Source organism: Nuphar pumila, chromosome 15 (assembly GCF_984573655.1).
Source record: "Nuphar pumila chromosome 15, dmNupPumi1.hap1.1, whole genome shotgun sequence".
Classification (NCBI taxonomy): Eukaryota; Viridiplantae; Streptophyta; class Magnoliopsida; order Nymphaeales; family Nymphaeaceae; genus Nuphar; species Nuphar pumila.
In genome coordinates this window covers 5,502,477-5,526,524 of record NC_143263.1, presented here as the reverse complement: position 1 = coordinate 5,526,524, position 24,048 = coordinate 5,502,477, and the positions used below count along the sequence as shown (strand labels likewise).

The window sequence follows — 24,048 nt, the reverse complement described above, 5'->3', positions numbered from 1 at the left end:
AGGGTGTAAATAAATATCTCTTGTCTATGTATATTGACACTAAAAATCAAGTGTACCATCGACTAGAACAAAAGTATAAAGCCAAAAATGGGCCAAAAAATCACACACATAATTAAAAGCATTTGTAATAAAGTCAATGGCCAAAGAACAAATAAGTGATACAACACACTCACAATCAGAGATCACATAAGTGTAAGTTATAGTCAAACTACAAGTTGTCAATCTAAAATGACATAACACGAGATGCACATAACTCACTCCAACAAACATCTCTGATTCAATAATAACAAGACCAAGAAGATTGATGCATCATATAAAAGTCTCTGACGGACAACACAAATGCCATAAGAAGGCAATAAATATTCATAAAATCTTTTTCCAAACAAAATACTGATTTGAAAAATAAATTTTCAAATCAAATTCAATAATGGTAGATGGAAAACTTGGACGCATATGCTCATATAATTATAAACATTGTTAACATAAGCAAGTTATATAAAGAGCTAACTTGATCTAGTTCATAAAAAGAACTGATTTGAAGATATTAAGTTTCAAATTTAAAATTTCAATAAATAAGATAAAATCTTAGAATGAATGTAGTGCAATCATATGTCCAACAATATGTCTCATGACAATTTTTACAATCTTAATAAGCAAATAATAATCATGCTTATTATAAGCAATTCTTCAAAAAAAGAGTTCATGAATACATCAATCTAGAGATAAGTGCATTAAGGCATATTATATCTAAAGGATCTAATGACTCTTAAAGAGAAGATAAAAACAATATATATGATCTCGAAAGAAGCTATTTAGATTTAACTCACAAGTCTACTATAAGACAATCAATGTTTATTAAAGAGAATCAAAGCATATGTAGAGATTCTCAAAGAACCATACGAAAATCCAAGTGCATACATTCTCATAAAGAGATCAAAGGGACTCATATATATGCAATAATCTAAGTAACTTAAATCACCTATCTCATACAAAGGACATGCATACGAACAAATTTAAGCATATATGCAAGTGATAGATTAAAGCACTAAAGACAATATAAAAATTTATATTTTAAGTGTACAATGAGTCAAGAATTTTAAATCTGAACATGTATGTCCACCAAGTATGCAACACAATATTTAAATCATATGCAAGGGATATAAGATAATTCCAAGAGATCAACAACATAATCATAAGTTCCAAACACCTAATGTCATCACTATTGTTATACACACAAAATTATACTTTATGAAATACAACATTATCATCAAATTATTTTAAGATATGAACATGATTGACTTTTATAATCATGGTTGGTTCAAACGAACCATCTAAGGCTAACAACACATGTTCAAACATATATATATATATATATTAAAGCAAGTTTTGAAAAAAATTTAAGATTCAAACATGATACATATCTCTAGCTTTCTTAAGATAAGAAAAAAAATAAGAAAAACAAGTTCAACGATGATAAAGATACCATTTTAAAATTTTCAAAGCATACATTTTGTTTTTATTTTAATTTAAAAGAAATAACATAGAAATATATATATATATAACGATAAAGAAAATAAGTTATACATATATATATAACGATAAAGAAAATAGATGTTTTTCTCATGCATAATGCATGAGCTAAATAACACAAAAAATACTTAAGAAATGTAAAATTCATACCGAATAAATCCAAGGAGAAGAGAAGAAATGAGAGGTAATGAATACTTCACCACCTTCTCAAATTTTGAATGACACGCTTCTCAATACACCGAAAGAATAGCTTGATCACAACCCGGCTCTGATACCATGTAAGAAAATAAACAGAAATACAAATAACAAGTGATAACACTTGAAGGTCTAATAATGGACAAGAAATCACAAGCACATAAAGTGCAAATAAACAAACCCACTAAGGGAAAATGCCAAAAGGCAAAAGATGAATCAATATTATTGAGAAGGTGTGAGAGAACTACATACAAATGTGCCCCTTTATATACAAGCAAAAGAGAGAGAGAGAGGGAGCATTGGAGCTCCCTACAATAGAGTCGTTGGGGAGCCCAACGACTCCCTTTGTGGGGTCCCCAATGATCCAATAAAAAAGAAGGGAAAAAGGAAAATAAAGAAAATAAAAAACCTAAAATAAGTTGTAAACAACTTATGTTACATGTGAAAAAACCAAAATACCCCTATCGGGTATTTTGGATAAAACAGAATATATATATATATGATGCATATATATTTTTAACATATGCAAGCATATGTTTCATTATTCAGTAATACCAAAGATAGGATTTATAGAAGATGGCATTCATGTGATGAAAAATAGAAAGAAGTACTGAAAATTTGAGTGGTTGAAGCTGAAGCAACTACTTTTGAAGTAACAAAAGCAAAATCAACAACTAGAGTGTGAGACTGCGAGACCGAGTCAAGAAGATGATTCCTCACTTCTTTCTCTCATTTAAAACTGTGCATAAAGCTTCCAATTTATGCAGCCCCCAAGTGATAAAAGAAAGAATTCATCTTCTCTCTTTTTCTATTACCTCGGTCGAGTCATAAGTTCAGCTATTTACTTGAAGAAACTAGTTTCTCCATTATCAGGCAACATACGACAATCATGTCCACCAGAAAGACACTCCTAGAAATCCATGTATCCCACAGAAGCATTGGCTGCAAACAGTGTGTACTCCACCCCCAGCTCCCCCACCCCCCCAAAAAAAAACTCTCTTTAATCACCAAAGTATATAGCTTTTTACTAGAGACAAAGACTGTTTAAGACATGATACAAAGCAGAATGTAAATATGGAAGTGTAACCAAAGCAGTTCAAAACAAGTACCTGTAAAAGAATCTGAGTCATTGACCAACGGAATCCTGACATAACAGCAGCAAGCATAACAAAAAGAAAACCCCAGAATTCGAACTCTGTCTCTTTTGCCACTGCACAACCCCAGAAAATATCACATGTATCAAAGAGAGAAGATTAAATAACATAAAAAAGAAGATAAATAATCATTTCATTTCACCAAATATTGATAGCAATCTGAGGAAGCAAAACAAAACTTCTATGAGCATCCAAAGCAAAGTAACAAAATTTCTTTAAGGACAAAATAAATTAACTTTTTCTTATATAGAAACACAATTCTTTACATGACTGATATATGCATTGGAACAAACAGCAGCCAACTTCATCTCACATCAACCAATTAGTACAAACAAAAGCTTTATAGGAATTTTATAAGAAGGTTGATAAACTTTTAAACAGTAATGGATATAACAATCCTTTGTAAAATTACTCAAATACCACTATCGCTGCCACCTGTGATAACTGACATCGGTCTCACAACAATATTGAGAATGATATTTCTTGGAAAAAATTGAAAACAGATAACTTTCTTGGGAAGTCCCAAGATTGAGGACCTTTTAAGAAATAAATAATAGTAATCATTAAAAATAGAAAGGAAAAGATAAATTATAAAAAAATATCACAATTTTTTTGCTTTCAGTTTCTTTTTCTACTTTCTCAAACAAATATAAAAATGTGGTAAATTCAATTTAGGCCAAGATTTGGTTGACTAGGGTGCACATAATACATGGCACCACCATAGTATTTCAAATAAAGTTAAAAAAATAATAATAATGGTGAATGCACGCAGGCTCAATCACCTGTCTTTAATTTTTCAAAGCGTCAGGAAAGAAGTGAAGTTTTTAAAGTACCACCAGCATAATCCACCAACCTGTAAAGAGAACTCCAACGGAGATTACAAATATGATCCCCAAAAGCTTTAGGCTTGGAGCTTCCAACCTTCAGAAATTAAAAGAAGTTTAGAGAACCATACCCTTGACAAAAATAGTCTTTAACAGAAGAGAATTGCAGATAATAAGCAGAAAAAAGTATATAATATAACTGTAAAAATGCATCAAATGAATCCTATGCAAAAACAATTCGAACTAAATAACACAAAAAACACGAGTTACAGCCTAATTGATCACCAACAACTAAAGCCAGCCTCGCTTATTTGCTCTGTTCACACTAAATACAAAACACATTTATACTACTTATAAAGGAGCAATGAGGGGAAATAGTTCACAAAAATACTTAGCTTTACGAACTTTTTTAAATGACACAAAGATTATGCTAGGTGTAACTGTCTTTTTTAAATTGTTTGCAAATTGTGTTATAATGCCCCCGTCACGCACATATAAGAGAGAGATAGGCAGTAAAACGGGATACATAGAGAGAGAGTAAAATAAGAAAGGTAAAAAGATAAAAAGCAATTATTCATAAACAATTAGTATCTCCTTAAACCTAGGGAAGAGAGAGAGAGGGCTAGGCACAGGGCCACAGCCTAGGCTTATGGGTCTAGGCGGTAGGGCCCTGTTTTTTTACCTAGGCTGCCTAGGTTGTCCCCACCTAGGCCGCAGGGACATGGTTGTTATTTTTTATTTTTTTGTCTCATTTCTTTCTTTCTCGCTCCAAAAGCTTTCTTGTTTTGTTCTCTCATTTTCTTTTTCTTCTTCTTTTACTTTTTTTTTACCTTTTTATCTGGCTTCTCTTCTTCTTCTTCTTCTTCTTCTTCTTCTTCTTCTTCTTCTTCTTCTTCTTCTTCTTCTTCTTCTTCTCACCCCTCCACTCTTCTTTTTTTTTTGTCCCTTTTTATCTTTTTTTCTTTTTGTTGTTTACACGTATGCATGTGTTTTTGACACACACAAACACACACACATATATATAATCTGTTTTTTTTAGTTATCTATCTATCGATCCGTATATAGGGTTAATCTATCATTAAACTATTGAAGTATATATATATATATGCTAACACGTATATATATGACAAGTAAAACCCAATAGGGGTATTTTAGACATTTTATCTTATGTAATTAGTTGTGTTCATTAGGGGCACTTTAGGGTTTTCTTCTTTTTGTATTTTATTCTTTTTATCAAGGGCATTATAGACCTTATAATTCCATTTTCATGAGTTGAGAATGTGAGACATTTTTGGAACCTTCATCCATACCACCCCTTTCGTGTGTGATGATCCCACAGAAGCTACTCTCTTTTCATCTCTTCGATCTTCTCTTCTCATCTTTGGGCAAAATGGTTCATTGCAAAAGTGGCAAAATGGTTTAAGGTTCCGATTTGATAACTCCATTTTCCCCCCAAATAGATTTTGTGAGAATAGGTTGAGGTTACAATATGGAGCCATCAACATAGTCTCACAAATCTTTGCCAACTAAGATTCTTTTGGCATCGGCAATGGAAAACAACCTCAAAGGAAAGAAACTTTGGGGTTTTGTCATGGGTACTGTTCCGGAACCTAAACTTATGCTCACAAAGAACGAAGGAGGTCAAGAAAAAGCTTTTGAAGGAGATGCTCGCCTCAAGGCCATTGAAAATCATCAAAAAGAAGTGGAAGATTGGGAAAGCAATCACACAAAAATCCTTACGTGGTTTATGAACAATGTTGAACTCAAGGTATGTGCTAATATAGCTAAATTTCGTAGGGCCAATAAGGCTTGGTTCTTTATGAAAGGTATGTATACCCAAAAGGATCTTGCAAGAGCGTATTTTTTGCAAGAAAAGATTAGAACCACCAAACAAGGTGATTCTAGCATTAAAGACTATTATAGTGCCTTAAACCCACTATGGGATGAATTGGCTCTTTTAGAGCCAAAATGGGTTGCTATGGAAGATATTGAATTAAGACAAAAACAAATGGAACAAGAACGATTGTTTCAATTTCTTTTTGGGCTACGTCCCGAATTTGAGCAAGTGAGATCCTCACTTCTCCATAGATCTATATTTCCTCCAATTGAGGATGTCATTGCCGAAATCACTCAAGAGGAGACAAGGCTTGGCATGAGTAAACATGTTGATGAAGTGCTTGCCGTATCCAAACCCGACAACAATGTAAGAACCTAGAAACCTCCTCATTTTGGAAAACAAGGAAACTATAATGGAGGAAGAAAAATGATTGTTTGCCATCATTGCTATGAGTCGAGTCATATCAAACCCGCTTGCCCAAAGCTTAATGGAACTTTCAAGCCTAAGGTGGTCTCTCTTGAAGAAACTACGACCAAGGAAGATGAAGGCAAGAATGGTGACCTCAAAGAAACTCTTGGACAAATATCTATGGCTCTTCAACAAATTCTTAAAGTTTTTTCCTCCACATCGGGTGCGGCTATTGCTTCTACATCATCACCCGGTACGTATTCTTAGATCCTTGACTCCGGAGCCTCTTTTCATATGACCTCCCATGAAAATGCAATTGTTGATGTTTGCACCAATTCAAAGGATTTTTGTGTCTCTACGGCCGATAGAACTTTTTTTAAAAATTTCAAGTATTGGCTCTTTTAAAGACTCTCACAATTTTTGTGTTCCAAAAGTAAGAGTTGTTCCCAAACTAAATTTAAATCTCTTTTCGGTCTCCCAAATTGCCGACCATGGATGTGAAATATTTTTCTCATCTAATAGTTGCTTTGTGCAGAATGTCCGGTCCGGGAAGCGGATTGGGCAAGACCATAGGAAGGGAGACCTCTACTATATGGATCACCTAGACCTTCCCACAAATTATTTTTGTCCTTATGTCCAAGAAAAAAATATGGAAACTTGGCATAAAAGACTTGGTCATCCAAGTTATTCCAAAATGTATCTTTTTCCCTTTGGAAACAAATTTTGTAAGGAAAAAGAAATTAATTGCAAAGAATGTATTTTTGGAAAAATGAAGTCTATTCCGTTTCTAACTAGAACTTTTTTTTCATCAAGACCATTTGAATTGGTGCATTCGGATGTCTGGGAGCCCTCTCCGGTCATGTCTAAAGGAGGTTATTCTTATTATATTACTTTTATTGATGACTTTACTCGGTATTTTTGGATTTATTTTCTTAGTCATAAGTCAGAAGTATTTACTTTCTTTAAAGATTTTCATAGAAAATCCAAAATAAATTCCAAAGTAACATATCTACTTTGAGGACCGATTCCGGTGGTGAATATTTATCTTATGAATTTCAAAACTATTTAACTCAAAATAGAATTTGGCATCAAAAATCATGTCCTAGAACCCCTCAACAAAATGGCCTAGCGGAAAGGAAACATAGGCACATTGTAGAAACCGCTAGAACATTACTTGTTTCTAGAAATATTCCAAAGAAGTTTTGGGCCGAAGTCGTTCTAACCGCAACTTATCTAATCAATAGAATGCCCTCTTTTAAGTTAAAAAATGTTTCTCCCAATGAAAAGCTCTTTAAATTTTCACCCGATTTCAATTGTCTTCGTATTTTTTTTTGTAAATGCTTTGTTCTATTGTATAAGAGAGATAAGTTGTCTCCAAAAGCAATTGAATGTGTTTTTCTAGGATATGGTGAAAATCAAAAAGGGTATAGATGTTATGATTTTAAAAATGATAAACTGTATGTTTCAAAAGATGTAACATTTCTAGAAGATGAAAATGGTTTTGATAAAATAGAAGAAACAAATGAAATTGATTACATATTTTTATACGATCTTATTGATGACATACAAAATGATTCTCTTGAAAGCATAGAAGATACATGTGAGGTGTCCAATCTTGATATAATAACCTCAAATGATAATAATGCAAATATGAATGTTTACTCAAGAAGAAATCAAGAAAACCCTATTAGTGCCCTCGAAAAATACTCCCAAATTTCTGAGTCTACAGAGGAACCACAAATTAGACATTCCTCTAGAATATCAATACCACCAAATAGGCTTGTATCCTATGATTCTTTGACACCCAACTATCGAGCATGTTTAATAACCCTACATTCTTATTTTGAACTCACTCACTATAATCAAGTTAAATCTATATCACATTGGGTTGAAGCAATGCAAGTTGAACTAAATGCACTAAAAAAGGCCAATACTTGAGAAATAGTTAATCTACCCCCACACAAAAAACCTATTGGGTGTTGCTGGATTTTCAAAGTCAAAACTAAAAGCGATGGATCTTTAGAACGATATAAAGCTAGGTTAGTCGCTAAGGGATACAAAAATATGGAATTGATTATGAAGAAACATTCGCTCCCGTAGCTCGAATGACCAGTGTCAGGACTTTAATAGTTGTCGCATCAACCAAAAAATTGCCTATTTATCAACTTGATGTAAAAAATGCCTTTTTAAATAAAAGTTTAAATGAAGAAGTTTACATGGATGCACCACCTGGAATTAATATTGAGCAAGGTCAAACTCTTCGGCTTTTAAAAGTGTTGTATGGCCTTAAACAAGCCCCTAAGGCTTGGTATGATCGCTTCAATGATATCATATTAAAATTAGGATTTCATTCTTGTTATACTGACAATGCTCTTTTTGTTAAAAATGCAGGTACTAGTATTATTATGTTGTTACTTTATGTTGATGATATGATTATCATTGGGAATGATCAAAATAGCATTGTTGATATTAGAAATATGTTAAAAAATAATTTTGATATGTCTGATTTAGGTTTTCTTAGATACTTTCTTGGAATTGAAGTTGCATATTCTTCTCGAGGATATATTTTGTCACAGATGAAGCTTGTCGCAAATATATGTTCTAAGTCTGGCATTTCAGATGATAAAAAAGTAGAGACTCCCGAGGTTATTAATGCCAAATTACGTTTGGAGGATGGGGTTCTTCTGGAAGATCCCACACCCTACAGACAACTCATTGGGTCTCTCACCTACTTAACCATCACCAGACCGGATATCACCCATGTCGTTCACTTACTCAGTTAGTCAATTTCAGTATGCTCCTACAATTGTGCACATGAGTGTTGTTCTCCGGATCATTCATTACATTCGGAACACCATCAATAAAGAGCTATTTCTATCATCTTCTTCTCCCTTAAATCTTCTAGTTTATACTGATGCATATTGGGGAGGTAATCCTAATGATCGAGTATCAACTACTGGTTTTTGTGTCTTTCTAGGGGACTCTTTGATTGTCTGGCAATGCAAGAAGCAGCAGAAAGTTTCACTATCATCTACTGAAGTTGAGTATCGGGCTATGGCAACCACAACAATGGAACTTGTATAGCTTCGCAGTCTGCTTAAAGACATGGGGGTTGATATTACTGAAGCTTCAAAGCTATGTTACAACAACAAGAGTGTCATCTATACTGCAAGCAATCATACCTTCTATGAGCGTACCAAACATATCGAAATGGATTGTCACTATGTTCGTGATGAATACTTAAAAAGAACAATTGCTCTACCGTATGTCACTTCAAAATATCAGTTGGCGGACTTCTTTACTAAAGCCCTTCTGGCTCCCCGCTTCATGTTTCTCCTTGGCAAACTTTCTGTCATTTCCCCGTAAAGTTTGAGGGGGGTGTTAAAATGTACTCCATATATATATATATATATATATATATATATATATATATATATATATATATATATATATATATATATATATATATATATATATTACATCAATACCCGATAGGGGTATTTTTATAATTTCACATAGTTTTTTTAGAAAACAACTATTTTTATTTTTTGATAAAATGTAATTTCATTTTTTATTTTTATTTTTTTTTTGTATTTTTTAGGAACCAAAAGGGGCTCCAACCATAGAGTCGTTGGAGCCCCCAACGGATGACCGTTGGGGGCTCCCAATGACTCCATGGGAGCCCCCTTTTGGGCTCTTCTTTTGAGGCCCTTGGCCTTCCTTTTCTTTTCACTCCCTCTTATATAAATAAGGGTGAACCCCTTATATGTATGTATTCTTGAGAGCGCTCTCTTTTCAATAAGAGGCTTTTTATATTGTTGCCTTCTTAAAGGCTTGTGTTTGTATTGTCCCTTAGTGGACTTGTGATATTGTCTCTTTTATTCATTGTTGTAAGTGCTTATAAGCACTCTTTATATTTCCGCAATATCTCATTACACTCTTCTCCCGATAAGATTCTGGCTCTTAGACTCGAATGCATCCTTTCATATGACTCCAAATGTTTTTGCACTTTCTAAATACTCAAAAAAAATTGTCACCCTTTTTTGTATCTACCACGGATGGAGCTTCTCTTGAAATAAAAGGAATTGGAGATTTTGAAAGACAAGGTTTTTTTATTCTTAAAGTTAGATTTATCCCAAAACTAAATTTAAATTTGTTTTTCATCTCTCAACTATCGGATCATGGGTGTGATATCAAATTCTCATCAAATAAATGTTGGATACAGGATCGTCGGTCCAGGAAGTTGATTGGGGAACGCTCTAGGAAGGGAGATCTATACTTTATGGAATTTCATCAAATTCCAAAACACTCTTTTTGTAATATTGCCCAACATAAATATATAAATGTTTTGGCATAAACACCTTGGGCATCCAAATATTGTCAAACTTTTTATTTACATTTTGCTAAAACTTTATGTAAAGACAATTTCAATTGTAATGATTGTATTCTTGGTAAAATGAGAAGCTTATCTTTTGGACAAAGAACTATGTTTTCAACTAAGCCGTTTGAAATTGTGCATTAGAATGTTTGGGGACCGGCACCCGTAGTGTCTAAGGGAGAATTTTCGTATTATGTTATTTATGTTGATGATTTCTCAAGATATAATTGGATATACTTCCTCAAACATAAACATGAGGTTTTCTCTACCTTTAAGGTTTTTCATATGATGATACAAAATCAATTCAATAGTAAATTACAAATTCTTAGAACCGATTCTGGGGGAGAATACCTTTCAAATGATTTCAAAAGTTATATTGAAAATAATGGGATTGTTCATCAAAGGTCTTGGCCCAAAATACCTCAAAAAAATGGATTAGCCGAACGAAACCATAGACATATAATAGAAACTACAAGGACATTACTCATTTCTCAAAAAATTCTGAAAAAAAAAATTGGGCCGAAGCGGCTCTTGCATCGGTTTACCTCATAAATCGACTTTCATCCAAGAATTTGAATCAAATATCCCCCTTTGAAATCTTGTATAAAAAAGAACCTGATTACAATAAACTAAGATTTTTTTGTTGTAAATGTTTTGTCTTCACCGACAAGAATGATAAACTATCTTCCAAAGAAATTCCTTATACGTTTTTAGGATATTCGGAAGCACAAAAAGGTTTTAGGTGTTATGATATTAAAAATGATAAACTATAGGTTTCAAGAAACGTAACCTTTTTAGAAAGCATGAGTGGTTTTGAAGAACATAAAACTTATGAAGATAATGACAATTACTCTTTTTTGTTTGAATTATTATCTAGAAATGAGGATTTTTTTAGCGATAATGAATTGAATGAGGATGAGGATATAAGTGAAAGTACTCCACAACCCATGCAACACGAAGAAGAAATGACAGTTGAACCAATTACCTATACACATAGAGATAAAAGTACCTTTAGAAGTGCAATAGAGAAATATAGTGTCCCTAGCGAATCTTTCAACCACTCTCGAAGAACCGAAAGATCTAGGAAAAATCCTTCTAGATTTATATCCTATGAGTCTTTTTCTCTAAAACATAGGGCATGTCTTAGTGCCATTCACTCATATCAAGAACCTAGGAATTTTGAAGAAGCTAAGGAAATGATAGAATGGAGAGACGCCATGGATAACGAACTTAGAGCTTTCAACAAAGCCAAAACTTGAGTCTTTCAATATCTTCCCAAAGGAAAGAAATCAATAAGATGTAGATGAGTTTTTAAAGTCAAAACCAAGAGTGATGGCACTCTTGAAAGATACAAAGCCTGTTTTATCGCAAAAGGATATAATCAAGAATACAACATTGATTACGAAGAGACCTTTGCCCCTGTTTCACGAATGGTTATTGTAAGATGTTTAATCACCATTGCATCTATTAAAAAATAGAACATTTACCAAATGGATGTTAAAAATGCTTTTTTAAATGGGGACCTTAATGAAGAAGTTTACATAGATGCTTCTCCTGGCATGGAAGTATCAAAGGGAAAAGTCCTTCGTTTGCAAAAAGCGCTCTATGGTTTAAGACAAGCCCTTAAGGCTTTGTATGATCGATTTAATGAAATAATGGTTCAAGATGGTTTTACTTCATGCTACACTGACACTGCTCTGTTTGTCAAAAAGTCTGATGCAGAAATTGTGATTTTAGTCATTTTACTGTTATATGTTGATAACAGGTAGTGACATAAAGGGCATCAAAAGTATTAAAACAACTTTAAAAGAAAGGTTTGAAATGTCAGACTTGGGATATCTGACATACTTTCTTGGTATCGAGGTAGCCTACTCTCATAGAGGCTATTTTTTGTCTCAAACTAAACTTGCATGTAAGATTCTTGACAGATCAGGTATTACTGACGATAAAATCTATGAGACCCCTGAAATTGTGGGATCAAAAATAAAGATCGATGATAGGATACTTTTGGAGGATCCCACCCCCTACCAGCAACTTGTGGGGTCTCTAATGTATCTTAGCATCGCACGGCCAGACATCTCACATGTCGTGCACACTGCAAGCCAATTTCATCATGCTCCTACATCCGTCCATATGGTCGTCGTTCTCCGAATTGTCAGATACATAAGGGGAACTTTAAACAAGAGAGTTTTTCTCTCCTCATCTTCTGAGTTGAATTTAATTGCATATACTGACTTTGATGAGGGAGGTGACCCAAATAATCGTCACTCCACTACAGATTTTTGCATCTTTTTAGGTGAATCCCTGGTCTCATGGAGATGCAAGAAATAAGATAAGGTGTCTCTATCATCCACAAAAGCTGAATATCGAGCCATGGCTTCCACAACCATGGAAATTGTGTGGATTCATCAACTGTTACAAGACATGGGAATTCAAGTTCAAGGACCCACAAAGTTATGTTGTGATAATAAGAGTGCAATCTACATTGCTAAAAATCACACGTTCATGAATGCACAAAGTATATTTAGATGGACTGCCACTACGTTAGAGAAGCATATTTGCAAAAAGTTATAGATCTTCCTTACATGACCTCAGAATTTCAGTTGGCAAATTTCTTCACCAAAGCGCTTTGCTCTCCTAGATTCAACTTTCTTCTCGGCAAACTCTCGGTCATTGCGCCCTATATCTCTTTTGAGATATTTTCACAATGATTAGTGAAGAACAATCTCATGGTGATAAAACTTATTTGTAATATACTAGACATAGGGCTCAAAAACCTCCATGTGCACTTGAGAAGTATTCAAACATTGAGAATGGACATGGAGTACAACTACAAACTAGGAGATCATCAAAGCTCCCTGAAAAGTTTGTCTTATGAGTCTTTTTCATCCAAATACAAGGCATGTATTGCGTTAATTATTCCTATGTAAAGCCCTCGAACTATACCCAAGCCAAGGGACATTCCGAGTGAATAGAAGTCATGAGAGTAGAGTTAGAAGCTTTAGAGAGCCAAAACTTGGACACTTCAAGATATTCCACAGAGAAAGATACTTATAAGATGTAGGTGGGTATATAAGGTGAAAACCAAGAGTGATGGGACCCCGAAGAGGTATAAAGCCAAATTAATTGCAAAAGGATATTCCCAAGACTATAGAATTGATTACGAGGAAACTGTTTCTCCTGTTGTTCGAATGACCATTGTTAGGACTCTTATAGTTGTCTCTTCCATGATGAACTAGCCCATATACCAAATGGATGTTAAAAGCATTTTTCTTAATGGGAAACTTATTGAAGAGGTGTACATAGAGGCACCACCGAGTATGAGCATTCTTGAAGGAAAGGCACTTCGGTTACGTAAGGTCATTTATGGCTCAAAGCAAGCACCAAAAACATGGTATGTTGAGAAGCAGTCACCGTACATATGCAAATGCATATGAGTAGTTTGGTAACTACTTAAGAGGTCAGGGGCATTATTGTAATCAAGGTGTTTTAGTCTAATCTCTCTATTTAAGTGAGATTAGACCTAATGAACATATACGATTCTCTCTCTCTCTCTCTCTCTCTCTCTCTCTCTCTCTCTCTTCTCTGATTTGCTAGAAACCCTAGCTGGCTTCAACATGGTATCAGAGCAGGACGTAGCTCTGGGCGTCTGACTTGATCGATCCACACGTTGATCGGGTGGCGTTGTGTACATCGTGAAGAGCGGTCTGAACAGCGACAAAGCTGATTGTTGTGTACAGCGACTACAACGATCGTTGTGTATAGAGTGTACCGCGATCTGGAACCTCTCCAGCCAGCAGGAACATGAATGGGTGGCGTTGTGTGCCAGCATGAACAGCGATCTAAACAGCGTGAATAGCGATCAGCTTCTCCAGCAGGAACGCTGATCAGGCGTGTGTTGTGCGTGTAGTAGCAGGTATGTGTGCGTAGCAGCAGGGAGACCCTGACCGTGTCGATGGTGGTTGAGGATGGTTGTGTGGATGTCGTTGATCGGGCATGCGTTATGCATGTAGTAGCAAGTATGTGCGCGTAGCAGCAGGGAGACCCCGACCGTGTCGATGGTGGTTGATGATGGTTGTGTGGATGTCGAAAAGGCCTGTAGTCTCCATCATGATGCAGTCGTGGTATGCAGGTTGTCGAAAATTGTTTGCAGTCGTGGTATGCATCTTGTCGCAGTTTTTTTTAAGGTGAATAGTTCAGATTTTATCAGGGTGATTAAAATCTGGTAGAGTCGGCTTCCCAGTTGGTAGTTGGTGTGCACGTTAGTTTTGAATCTGAACAGCGTATTACAGTTTTTTTGTATATTAGATTCTATCTGTATGATTAAAATCTAGTAGAGTCGGCTTCTCAGTTGGTAGTTGGTGTGAACGTCAGATCCAAGTTTTTCAGCAGTTGGTAGTTGCGTGTGGTTGTATTTCCATGGCCGAAATGCAGAAGTAAGACATGGAGACCGAAATTGTGTCTGATTATAAAGCCTTTGCAAACCCATTTTCATATGGATCATCTGTAAAGTTGGATGAGACTAACTATGCTAGATGGTCACGTATGTTCATGATGTATGTTTCAGGGCATCGTAGAAAACATATTTTGTTGGAAAATGAGCCTATAGACAAAACTAGAAAGTATGCTACATGGGAAGAGGACAATGATATTGTCATGTCTTGGATTATGAATAGTGTGCAACCTCACATAGTCGACGGGCTTATTTATTACACCTCTGCAAAACAAATGTGGGATAATTTGCAAGATACTTATTCTCAAGAAACTAATGTTAGTCGTATTCTTCAAGTAGAACAAAAGATCTATAAATTGCAGCAAGGAGAGCAAACTCCAGTCCAGTATTATGCCTCCGTGAAGGCAGCTTTTGAGAGGCTAAATGCTCATAGACCATTATGTTGTGACAAACAAAAACTACTCATATGCATTTGCATATGTATGGTGACTGCTTCTCAACAATATGTATATCATTTGTATAAATATACAAGTATATATATAGTATATATATACATATGTATGTATACATATATATATATATATATATATATTATATATATTTTTTAATTTAGTATTTGTTATATTATTTTTTGTTTTTATTTTATTGCATTTTTGGTCAACACATGTTGACCTTGACTAGCCATTAGAGATGGTCTACCGACTAGAGGCTCTTTCACTCTCTCCTCTCTTTACTCCCTCTTCTCCTTCTCTCTTGTGTATATAAATAGGAGATCCTCCCCATTCGTATGCTTCTTGCATACTTGTTCATCAATAAAATATTATTTTTTTATATTGTATGCCTCTTTTGGTGTGTGCCCATAGCGGCCCTTTGTGCTTGTCCACTTTGGATTCTTTGGTGGATTTTTGTTTGTGCTTGAAGGCTCTTCTTTCTTTACACCCTCCCCCCTTCTTTTTCTCTGACTTTAATGAGCTAAAGAAACATTATTTGATATCTTACGCCAGAAAATGCTACCTACAACAAAATAGATCCATACTTCAAGGAATTCATGTCCACAAGCAAATATAAGAAAAAATTTATGAACGTATAACAATGCTGAAATATATCAAATAGATTGGCAACTATAAAAGGAAGTGTAAAGAGTGAATAGTGCAATTTGAAAACTCACTTACTTGAATGCGAAAGCAAACAAGAGGAGAAAAATTGGAGCAGCAGATTTACACTGTACAGACAAACAAACATGCAATATGAGTGTTCATTACAGTGCAAATGTTAAATCAGATTTTGATAAGAGAAGCTGATATATGTATATAGTATATACATATATATGGGTAACATTTGGTAATGGCGCATTACTTACAAACGCCTCTGGATCTCCATGTGCAAGTTGTTTTGATCCAATCCGACCTCATGATTGTATTCAGCATGTTCAAAATAGTGGGAACCGGCTTTTAGATCATGTTTTTTCGATGAAAAACACAATTTTATGATCCAGGAAAGTATCGCACATTGTAGGACATTTTTTTTCAATAATCCATATTGTAGGCCGTTGATTTTTAAGACTTATAGAAACCTTCCTACATGTCATAATCATACGATTCAAGAGCCGATTCCCCCCAAGTAAAACATGTAGATTACATTTGTAAGGCTAGTTTCATGAAAAACAACCAAAACAAAAGAGGTGTTGCACCTCATGTCTCCATTACCAAATGTTACCCCTATATATACATACATACATGCATATATACATATATAGAGAGAGAAAGAGAGAGCAATGCTACAGTGCTCCCGGAGCACCTACACCCACGTAGTAGAAACCATTTGTGTAGATTGCATCTTCTCAATCAGACTTAATAGATGTACTCAGCATGGTTTATTTGATAGGAATCAGGCCTTGGATCATGTTTTTTGGATGCAAAAATATATTTTTTTAAGTCATCAAATTTTGGTACATTGTAGGCCGTCAATTTTTTAAGGTCTTGAAAAATCTACATATGAGTCATGATCACATGATTCAAAACTTGTTTGCTACTAAAAAATGCATGTAGATCATATCTATAGGGTTTGATCGACAAAAGAACTCGAGAATTTTGAAAAATTAAAGCTTTTATTAGGTGGGAGTAGGTGCTTCCCGAGCAATATATATATATATATATATATATATGAGCTGTTAGCTTCCACTGCTTTTCATGAACACTAACAGCTTCACCACAAATTTATACACCTAATAAATTTAAAAATGACAATGATTTGATACATTATTTGCTATGACCTATGTCACACGGACTCGGCTAGGGAGGCGCCGCACCCGAGTCGACACGCCCCGACACGGGTGCGGCTTCGGACTCGGCTCCGACTCGGTCAATGTTGACTGAGTCCAAAAATTGTCCAGTTTTAGGGTAAAAAAAATGATATCTTTATATGTTTTTTTAAAAAATATATATATAGAATGAGTCTCAAACATAAGCCCCAGAAAAAAAAATCGGGGGGCGCTGCCCCCCTTGGGACCCCGCCCGCTGACCACGCAGCGGGATCCGCGCCGGGGGGAGCCCCCAGACCCTCTTTCTGCAAGGGCAAAAGTACAATTTGCAAAGTTTATAAAAACACTCATGCTGGTGCCAAACTTTAGAGGACAATATCCACATATATGCACACAGGATATATTATTATTATTATTTTTTTTTTAAATATATATATATATAGCCAAGTCCCCGTGTCCAAAATTTTTAAAATTGCGCCGCACCCGTGTCGCACCCGCACCCGCACCCATGTGACATAGGCTATGACCGTGGGTATTTCAGAAATTTTATAAAGAACAAATGATACATTTATGTCATAATCTGAAAGCGTGCAATGTCTTTTCAATGTGCTTTATAAAAATTACTAAATCTTTATGGCACTGAAACTAATGCATGAAACTGCTGCCATAGGGATACAAAATATGTCATGAAGCTACACACACACACACACACATATATATATATATAGAGAGAGAGAGAGAGTCACCATGGTAGCAAATGTCACAGATATGAAGACAAGAGATTCGTTGCTCAAATTTATGTCCAGTGCAGTTCCAAGAGCAGTTGGCACAACTACAGGGCCAGAGAACAAAAACCTTTCAATAACATTGCTTATTTGAAATGGCAGAAAACTGAATGCATATCGTAATGACAATGACGCAAGGCCAATTCATTGTGTGTTCATACCTTACATTCAAAGCAGAGAGAGAGAGAGAGGTTTAATATAAAAGGTTAAGATTCAGTCAATAGCTACTGGTTGTTCATTTTTCTTGTTTGTAAGAAATTAAGAATTTTCATCGAAGATGTTAGTCAATAGGTTTTCAATTTCTAGGCACAATGACATTATGGTTAACCAGATATGTAACACATTAAGTAATATCACTCCATTCCATCTTCATGCTCTAAATGGGTCGCTGTTTCATTCACCAATGGTTAAAAAGCTAAAAATATTCTCATTGAAGAAGCAAAGTATGACAATGACCAAAAGAGGTAAAGAACCAAACTAGATGACAAAGTTGAATATATCTTGAAAGCATTTTGAAACGCTTAGTACTCTAAACACTAACGAGAAAAAGATGAACAGGTTCAAGGTCTTAATTGTTAGAAAAGGAAAAGACAAAGCCAAAGAAAACAAATACAAAAAAATAGAAAGGGTTATGAAAGATTCAACTTCAAGTTGATAAGACCTTCAAAGGCATGGATATAAAAACTCAAATATGGATTCCAACATGTTTGTGCAGCAATTTTTGAGTAATATAGAGGGTCCAAATTTATCATTTGAGATGTTATGGATTTGTTCTAGTAATTATTTTACTTACATCTTGTAATCAGACGTAGAGTGGGTTGATGATATGCTTCATAGTTGGCAAACCTGGCGAGTAGACTCAAGAATTGCCCGAGTCGACAAGGATCGGACCCCAAATGGGACACAATTCAGAACCACCGATCCACATGCCTCTTACGTATTTCTTGTCATGCATTTTGTGGTTTTAATGTAAATACTCATAAAGATACTTGTTATAAAAAAATCATATATTTTAAATCATACAATTAACAATTATGTATTACTATATACTTTTATCCTTGCATAGCCTAGTCATTGATGTCATGTGCTAAATTTAGTGATTATGCAGCTTGGAGTTTGATTTTTTTCATATATTAACTGTTTAGCAACACTAAAAATTGCAAAGTCTCAACCTGTCCGAGTTACCGAGTCAACCCACTGACTCGCGAGTCAAGGGTCAGGCGATCCAAATCTGAGTCATGAGTTTGCCAACCATGACATGCTTAATAGTGTATGTTTCTCAAAAGAAGAATCAATTTCTCTAATAGTGTATGTTTAACAGAAATTTTAATATGTAAGCAAGAATAGAAGCATTACTAAATTTAGCTAGTCTCTTCAGAATTTATGCAAAAGTCCAATCAGGTTCATGATAATTCAGGCATCCATAATTCTATGTGATACATGTCCAAACAAAAAAACCAAGGTTGAAGGTGATGCCTCAATATCTCCAACATTTACTAGTACAAAAGATAGAAATTAGCCCATTTAGTGTTGGCCGCTCTAGGAATGTAAGGCCGAATATGGGTTTTCACAAGGCATGTCTAGGAATTCTTCCAGAATTCAAGACCAGATCTATGTTTTGTTATATGTGCCACTGACAACTAAGATTTAGTAGCAACTACAAAGCACCACAAAAAGGTTCCAGGCAAACAAAATTGCAAATATGTTTCATTTTAAATATCTTTTCAAAACATAAAACAAATTATTCTCAACCTATATCACACGAATACTTCACTTTGACTCACATTTTGTATCCCCTTATATATTGGTCATATTGGTTGGAAACTTCATAAAAACAGTTGTATCCCTGTATCTACGGCCATATCCATGTGACAGTTCTCAGATCTATCCATGTGAAGTTCTTCCACAAGATGCCACTAGAGAAAAAAGAATCTGCCACCACAGGCTCGCTCACTTGTCTAGTTCTCAGATCCATGTGACAGTTCTCAGATCTATCCATGTGAAGTTCTTCCACAAGATGCCACTAAAGAAAAAAGAATCTGCCACCACAGGTTCGCAAACAAAATTGCAAATATGTTTCATTTTAAATATCTTTTCAAAACATAAAACAAATTATTCTCAACCTATATCACACAAATACTTCACTTTGACTCACACTCTGTATCCCCTTATATATTGGTCATATTGGTTGGAAACTTCATAAAAACAGTTGTATCCCTGTATCTACGGCCATATCCATGTGACATAGTTCTCAGATCTATCCATGTGAAGTTCTTCCACAAGATGCCACTAAAGAAAAAAGAATCTGCCACCACAGGCTCGCTCACTTGTCTAGGGATGGACACAAATGTCCACGGCTTCCTGGATATCTCGTGTTCAAAGTTCAAACCCTGGGATGGGCACCCACGGCCTTCGTGCTGAAGTGAAGGGGAGACCTACGTAGTGAAAAAAAGAGGTTGGGGGTGGGGGATGGGATCCCAAGGGTTTTAAGCAGGAGAATCCAAAAAGAAAGGGGTTGTAAACGTGAATTCCTGCCAATGAGCCAAAAAAAAAATGGTGTTTCCCCAGTCAGAAAAAAAAAAAACATCTACAATTTTGAAATTAAAAAAGTAAATCCATATGTATACCTCTTTCGTAAGTATCAAGTTCCCAAAGAAAAAACAAAGATCAAATACTTGAGAGAAGGAAAAGTTACACAGTATCGTTACCCCTTATGAAGTAGTCCCTCCAAGACATGGCTCCGCTTGGTTCAAATCTTTCTGACCAGAACCACAGAATGGCCTTTGACAAAACAGCTTGCATAGCAAAGTGGACTGTATTCATCAGCAAGGGAGCTGGGAACCTTCCCAAGTGATCTCCCAAAAGTAATTTATTATACCTACCCAAAAGACAGCCATGTTAAGTTCATAGTATCATTGAAGAAACTTCTTAAGAGAAACATGACCAGATAGGGAATTGAGCACATCACTTTACTCACACTGTCAAGCATGTGCTGAAGGTATACCATACAAGTATTAGAAACAATGTTCTAATCACTGTCGCCGCAGAAATGCAGCTTTTATTCGTCGGGCTCAATTCACTTGAACCTTTTAAATCATCGTTCTTGACCTTGAAATCCGCAGTACTCCTCTCTCTAGGAGGTGTAACCCATAGGCGTGGACTTCCTGACCTACTGCTATTCTCATTTTCAACATAGAAAGAAGAAATTTTCTTCCCGTTTCCGGCAATATCTTCATGATTACGCGGTGAATCCGTGTTCCCTCCACTCACTGAATCATCTCCTACATGGTCACCATTCAAATGGATACTTCTTTGCCGGAAATTATTCGATCTCTTCTCTAAGTGATCGATCTCAACTGAATCCTTGCTATCTCTATCTAAAACCCCATTCTCAGACCCATCTACCTGAAGTAATGGCAGCTCAAAATCACCATCCTCCCCGACTTTCTTACAATGATTGTTCAAAACTTCGGAGCCGTCAATCCCAACTTCACCGCACCACCTCGAGAAGGAAGGCTCCTTTCGGAGAACCGGCACTTTGGCATCCGTCCTAACTCCCTTATCTTCACCCCCTTCACCCTTCTCCAAATCTACATGACGACCTTCTTCCATTGTCACCACTCTTTAAAACAGCAACAAATAACTATTCTATGTCCCGCGTGAACAATCAAGAAAAGCAATCAGATATTCATACTAATCAACAAATCACACACTCTACAAAGCATCCCAAAAGAACCAAGAAACCCATCACGCAGAAACGTCATTGCCCAATTCATATCTAAAAAAATCGAATCACCACGTCAAGAAAACGTCACAACGAACTCAAATCAGAGGTACCCATCTGCACCAAAATCAGTATTAGGCCAAACCACATAGGAAGACCAAGTCCCATCCTCTCATTGGTGAGAAACCAACAAAAGACAAACTAAAAGAAACAAAGTGGTGAATCGAAATCTCGCCGAAGTAGATAATAAACAACCAATCGCAATCGATAAGAAAACTAGTCGGTATCAATCCACAGTGAATCACAAGCACCCTTCTACTTCAATCCACCAAACGCGTTGTCTGATGATAAATTAACGCGAGAACGTCGTAACTCGATAGAAGGACCAGATTGACCTGAGATCGTGCTGGCGTACAGTGGTTGGTTCCACTGAATCTTGGTGTTCGTTTCCGTCGATCAACCGAGAGAGAGAGAGAGAGAGATTTGTGGCAGATCTAGCTGCTCTCGAATGTTGTCGACACTCACCGTTTTGACACATTCGTGGGCGCGCCCGTACAGTACCAAGCAGCTGAAAAGGCATTATTTTCTCTAGGCTTCGTTAATTAACGATAAACTATGTTTTAAAGGTGTGATTTTTATTGGGCCACCAAAACTTTTAGTCATAATTAATATGTCCACCATAGTTTTGTAATTTTTCAAATGCCATACAAACAAATAATCATACACGTTAACTCCCATTAAAGTTTTTGTATTTTCAAATTACTCATTTTCTTATAAAAAAAATAGCTAAAGAATGCATCACAAGTAGGGGTGTCCACGGGTCAGGTTTCATCCTGACCCCACCAGTACCAAACCCTATAGGTTGAGGTTTGGTAATAAATAAGACCCGATTAGAATCCGAGGGCCCTATTAATACATGGAGCCGGGGATGATTTGTGAAATTTTATACCAGACTCGAGCCTGACAATAGTTCCCATTAAGATCCAAAAAATTTCAATGTAATACGTGGTATGAGTCATGTAGTTTTTTTAGGATCCGGGTTACACCTGGGTTCGAACCAAACCTGACCCGTTGATACCCCTAATCACAAGGGCTTCGCCTCCCTGACTAGGTCACTTGGGACAATGAATCCCAATCATGGAAGACATCCTTTGTTGCAAGGTCAGGTGTACTCGCATAAGAGCAAGGAGACCAAAGGGTTTTACTAACATGAGACCTATCAATATGCGATTAATGATGAATTTTCTCTTTGCTTGATAAAAACAAGTTTTTATGAAGGCTAAAAAAAGTCCAATGAACATTTTAGTTTCTCCTCTTACAAAAAAAAAATAGTTCCAACCTTTAACTCGTCTTTGGCATGACCAGTGTAGTGGTTACCCATATGGTCAATGAGGTCCTGTGTGAAGCTGAAGTCTTGGGATCAAATCCCACTGGAGTATGGGAGCTGTTGTTGAGGTTGGGTAGTTGTGTCCTCAACTGGGAGTTTCAATTGGCAGGAGGCAAGCCCATTAAGTGTCACTGTTCTTGGTGAGAGTTTTTTTTTAGTGTCAAAGATAGATAAATAAATAAATAAATAAATAAAACCCATGTTTGTCCAAATAATAATTTTGATCTAGAAATAAAAATTCTTGTCTTTTTATCTAACAATCTTCAACCTTGGACATCAATGAACACTTGTCACGTTTTAAAGGTTAAAACCCAAAAAATAAGTTATGTTGAGCATGAGAGAAAAATCCGGAGATACGTTCCCACCACAATAAACGTTAACAAATGATCAGAATAAGGTGATAAAGAAATGAGGGGGGTGTTTGTTTAAAGCCTCAAAGTTGGGTTATATTTTGAAATTTGTAAAAATTATAGTGGGTAAATTAATTGTAATGAAAACTTTGGCGGGCGGTTGAAAATGATCTCAACCAACTCATCCTTGCGGAAGATTGCTTTCTGCGGCCTTTCAGATGTAACGTTGAAATTAAGCAAGAGGATCCATTGCTAGCCCTTCGTCTTTTATGTAATTCCAATCACGTCCTCGTGACAAAATATCAAAACATGATTGGCATAAGAAACCGGCAGTGTGACCCACAAGGTTGACAAACTTGGCTATATGTATCGGTTTTAAGGTATTCAAGTTAAAGAACGTGCCCGCTTAACATGGGGTGGGGGCCTTGAGTGTTAGACAGGCAGTTTAGGTTTGATTCTCATGGGGGTTGCCTTTACGCGCATAGGTTTAAGGGGCAGGGGTCTTAGCCTCAGAGTTTTATGCTGTTAGGTGTGGTAGGCTGAGTCAGCACGATCAGGTCTTTGTGTGTCTCTTACGGATTCTTACGTAAAATATCTTTCTAAAAGTGGTTATTAATCCTTCTTTAAACCGTAAAATGGTACATAAAATCGAGGGGATGGCAATAATCTACTGGTGCATTATCGACGAGTTGGTGGCAAAGTATATCTATAGTAAGTCCTAGCCTCAAAGATTTAGGCTTATTGAACAACAAACGTAGGTATC

The 24,048-nt window shown here is 35.8% G+C and overlaps 1 protein-coding gene across 1 annotated transcript in view; it reads right to left on the bottom strand.

Annotated features, from left to right (window-relative positions):
• The window catches only part of LOC149814247 (putative sugar phosphate/phosphate translocator At1g06470), a 76,480-nt gene extending 54,421 nt beyond the window's left edge, over positions 1 to 22,059 (bottom strand). The window contains exons 1-6 of the mRNA XM_089989359.1: positions 20,802 to 22,059; positions 20,533 to 20,702; positions 17,786 to 17,871; positions 15,952 to 16,001; positions 3,733 to 3,800; positions 2,835 to 2,935 (exon numbers count right to left, since the gene is read on the bottom strand). Of these exons, the coding sequence (XP_089845485.1) occupies positions 2,835 to 2,935; positions 3,733 to 3,800; positions 15,952 to 16,001; positions 17,786 to 17,871; positions 20,533 to 20,702; positions 20,802 to 21,436 (1,110 nt within the window). The 5' untranslated portion in view covers positions 21,437 to 22,059. The remainder of the gene's footprint in view (positions 1 to 2,834; positions 2,936 to 3,732; positions 3,801 to 15,951; positions 16,002 to 17,785; positions 17,872 to 20,532; positions 20,703 to 20,801) is intronic.
• Between the last annotated feature and the right edge of the window lie 1,989 nt (positions 22,060 to 24,048).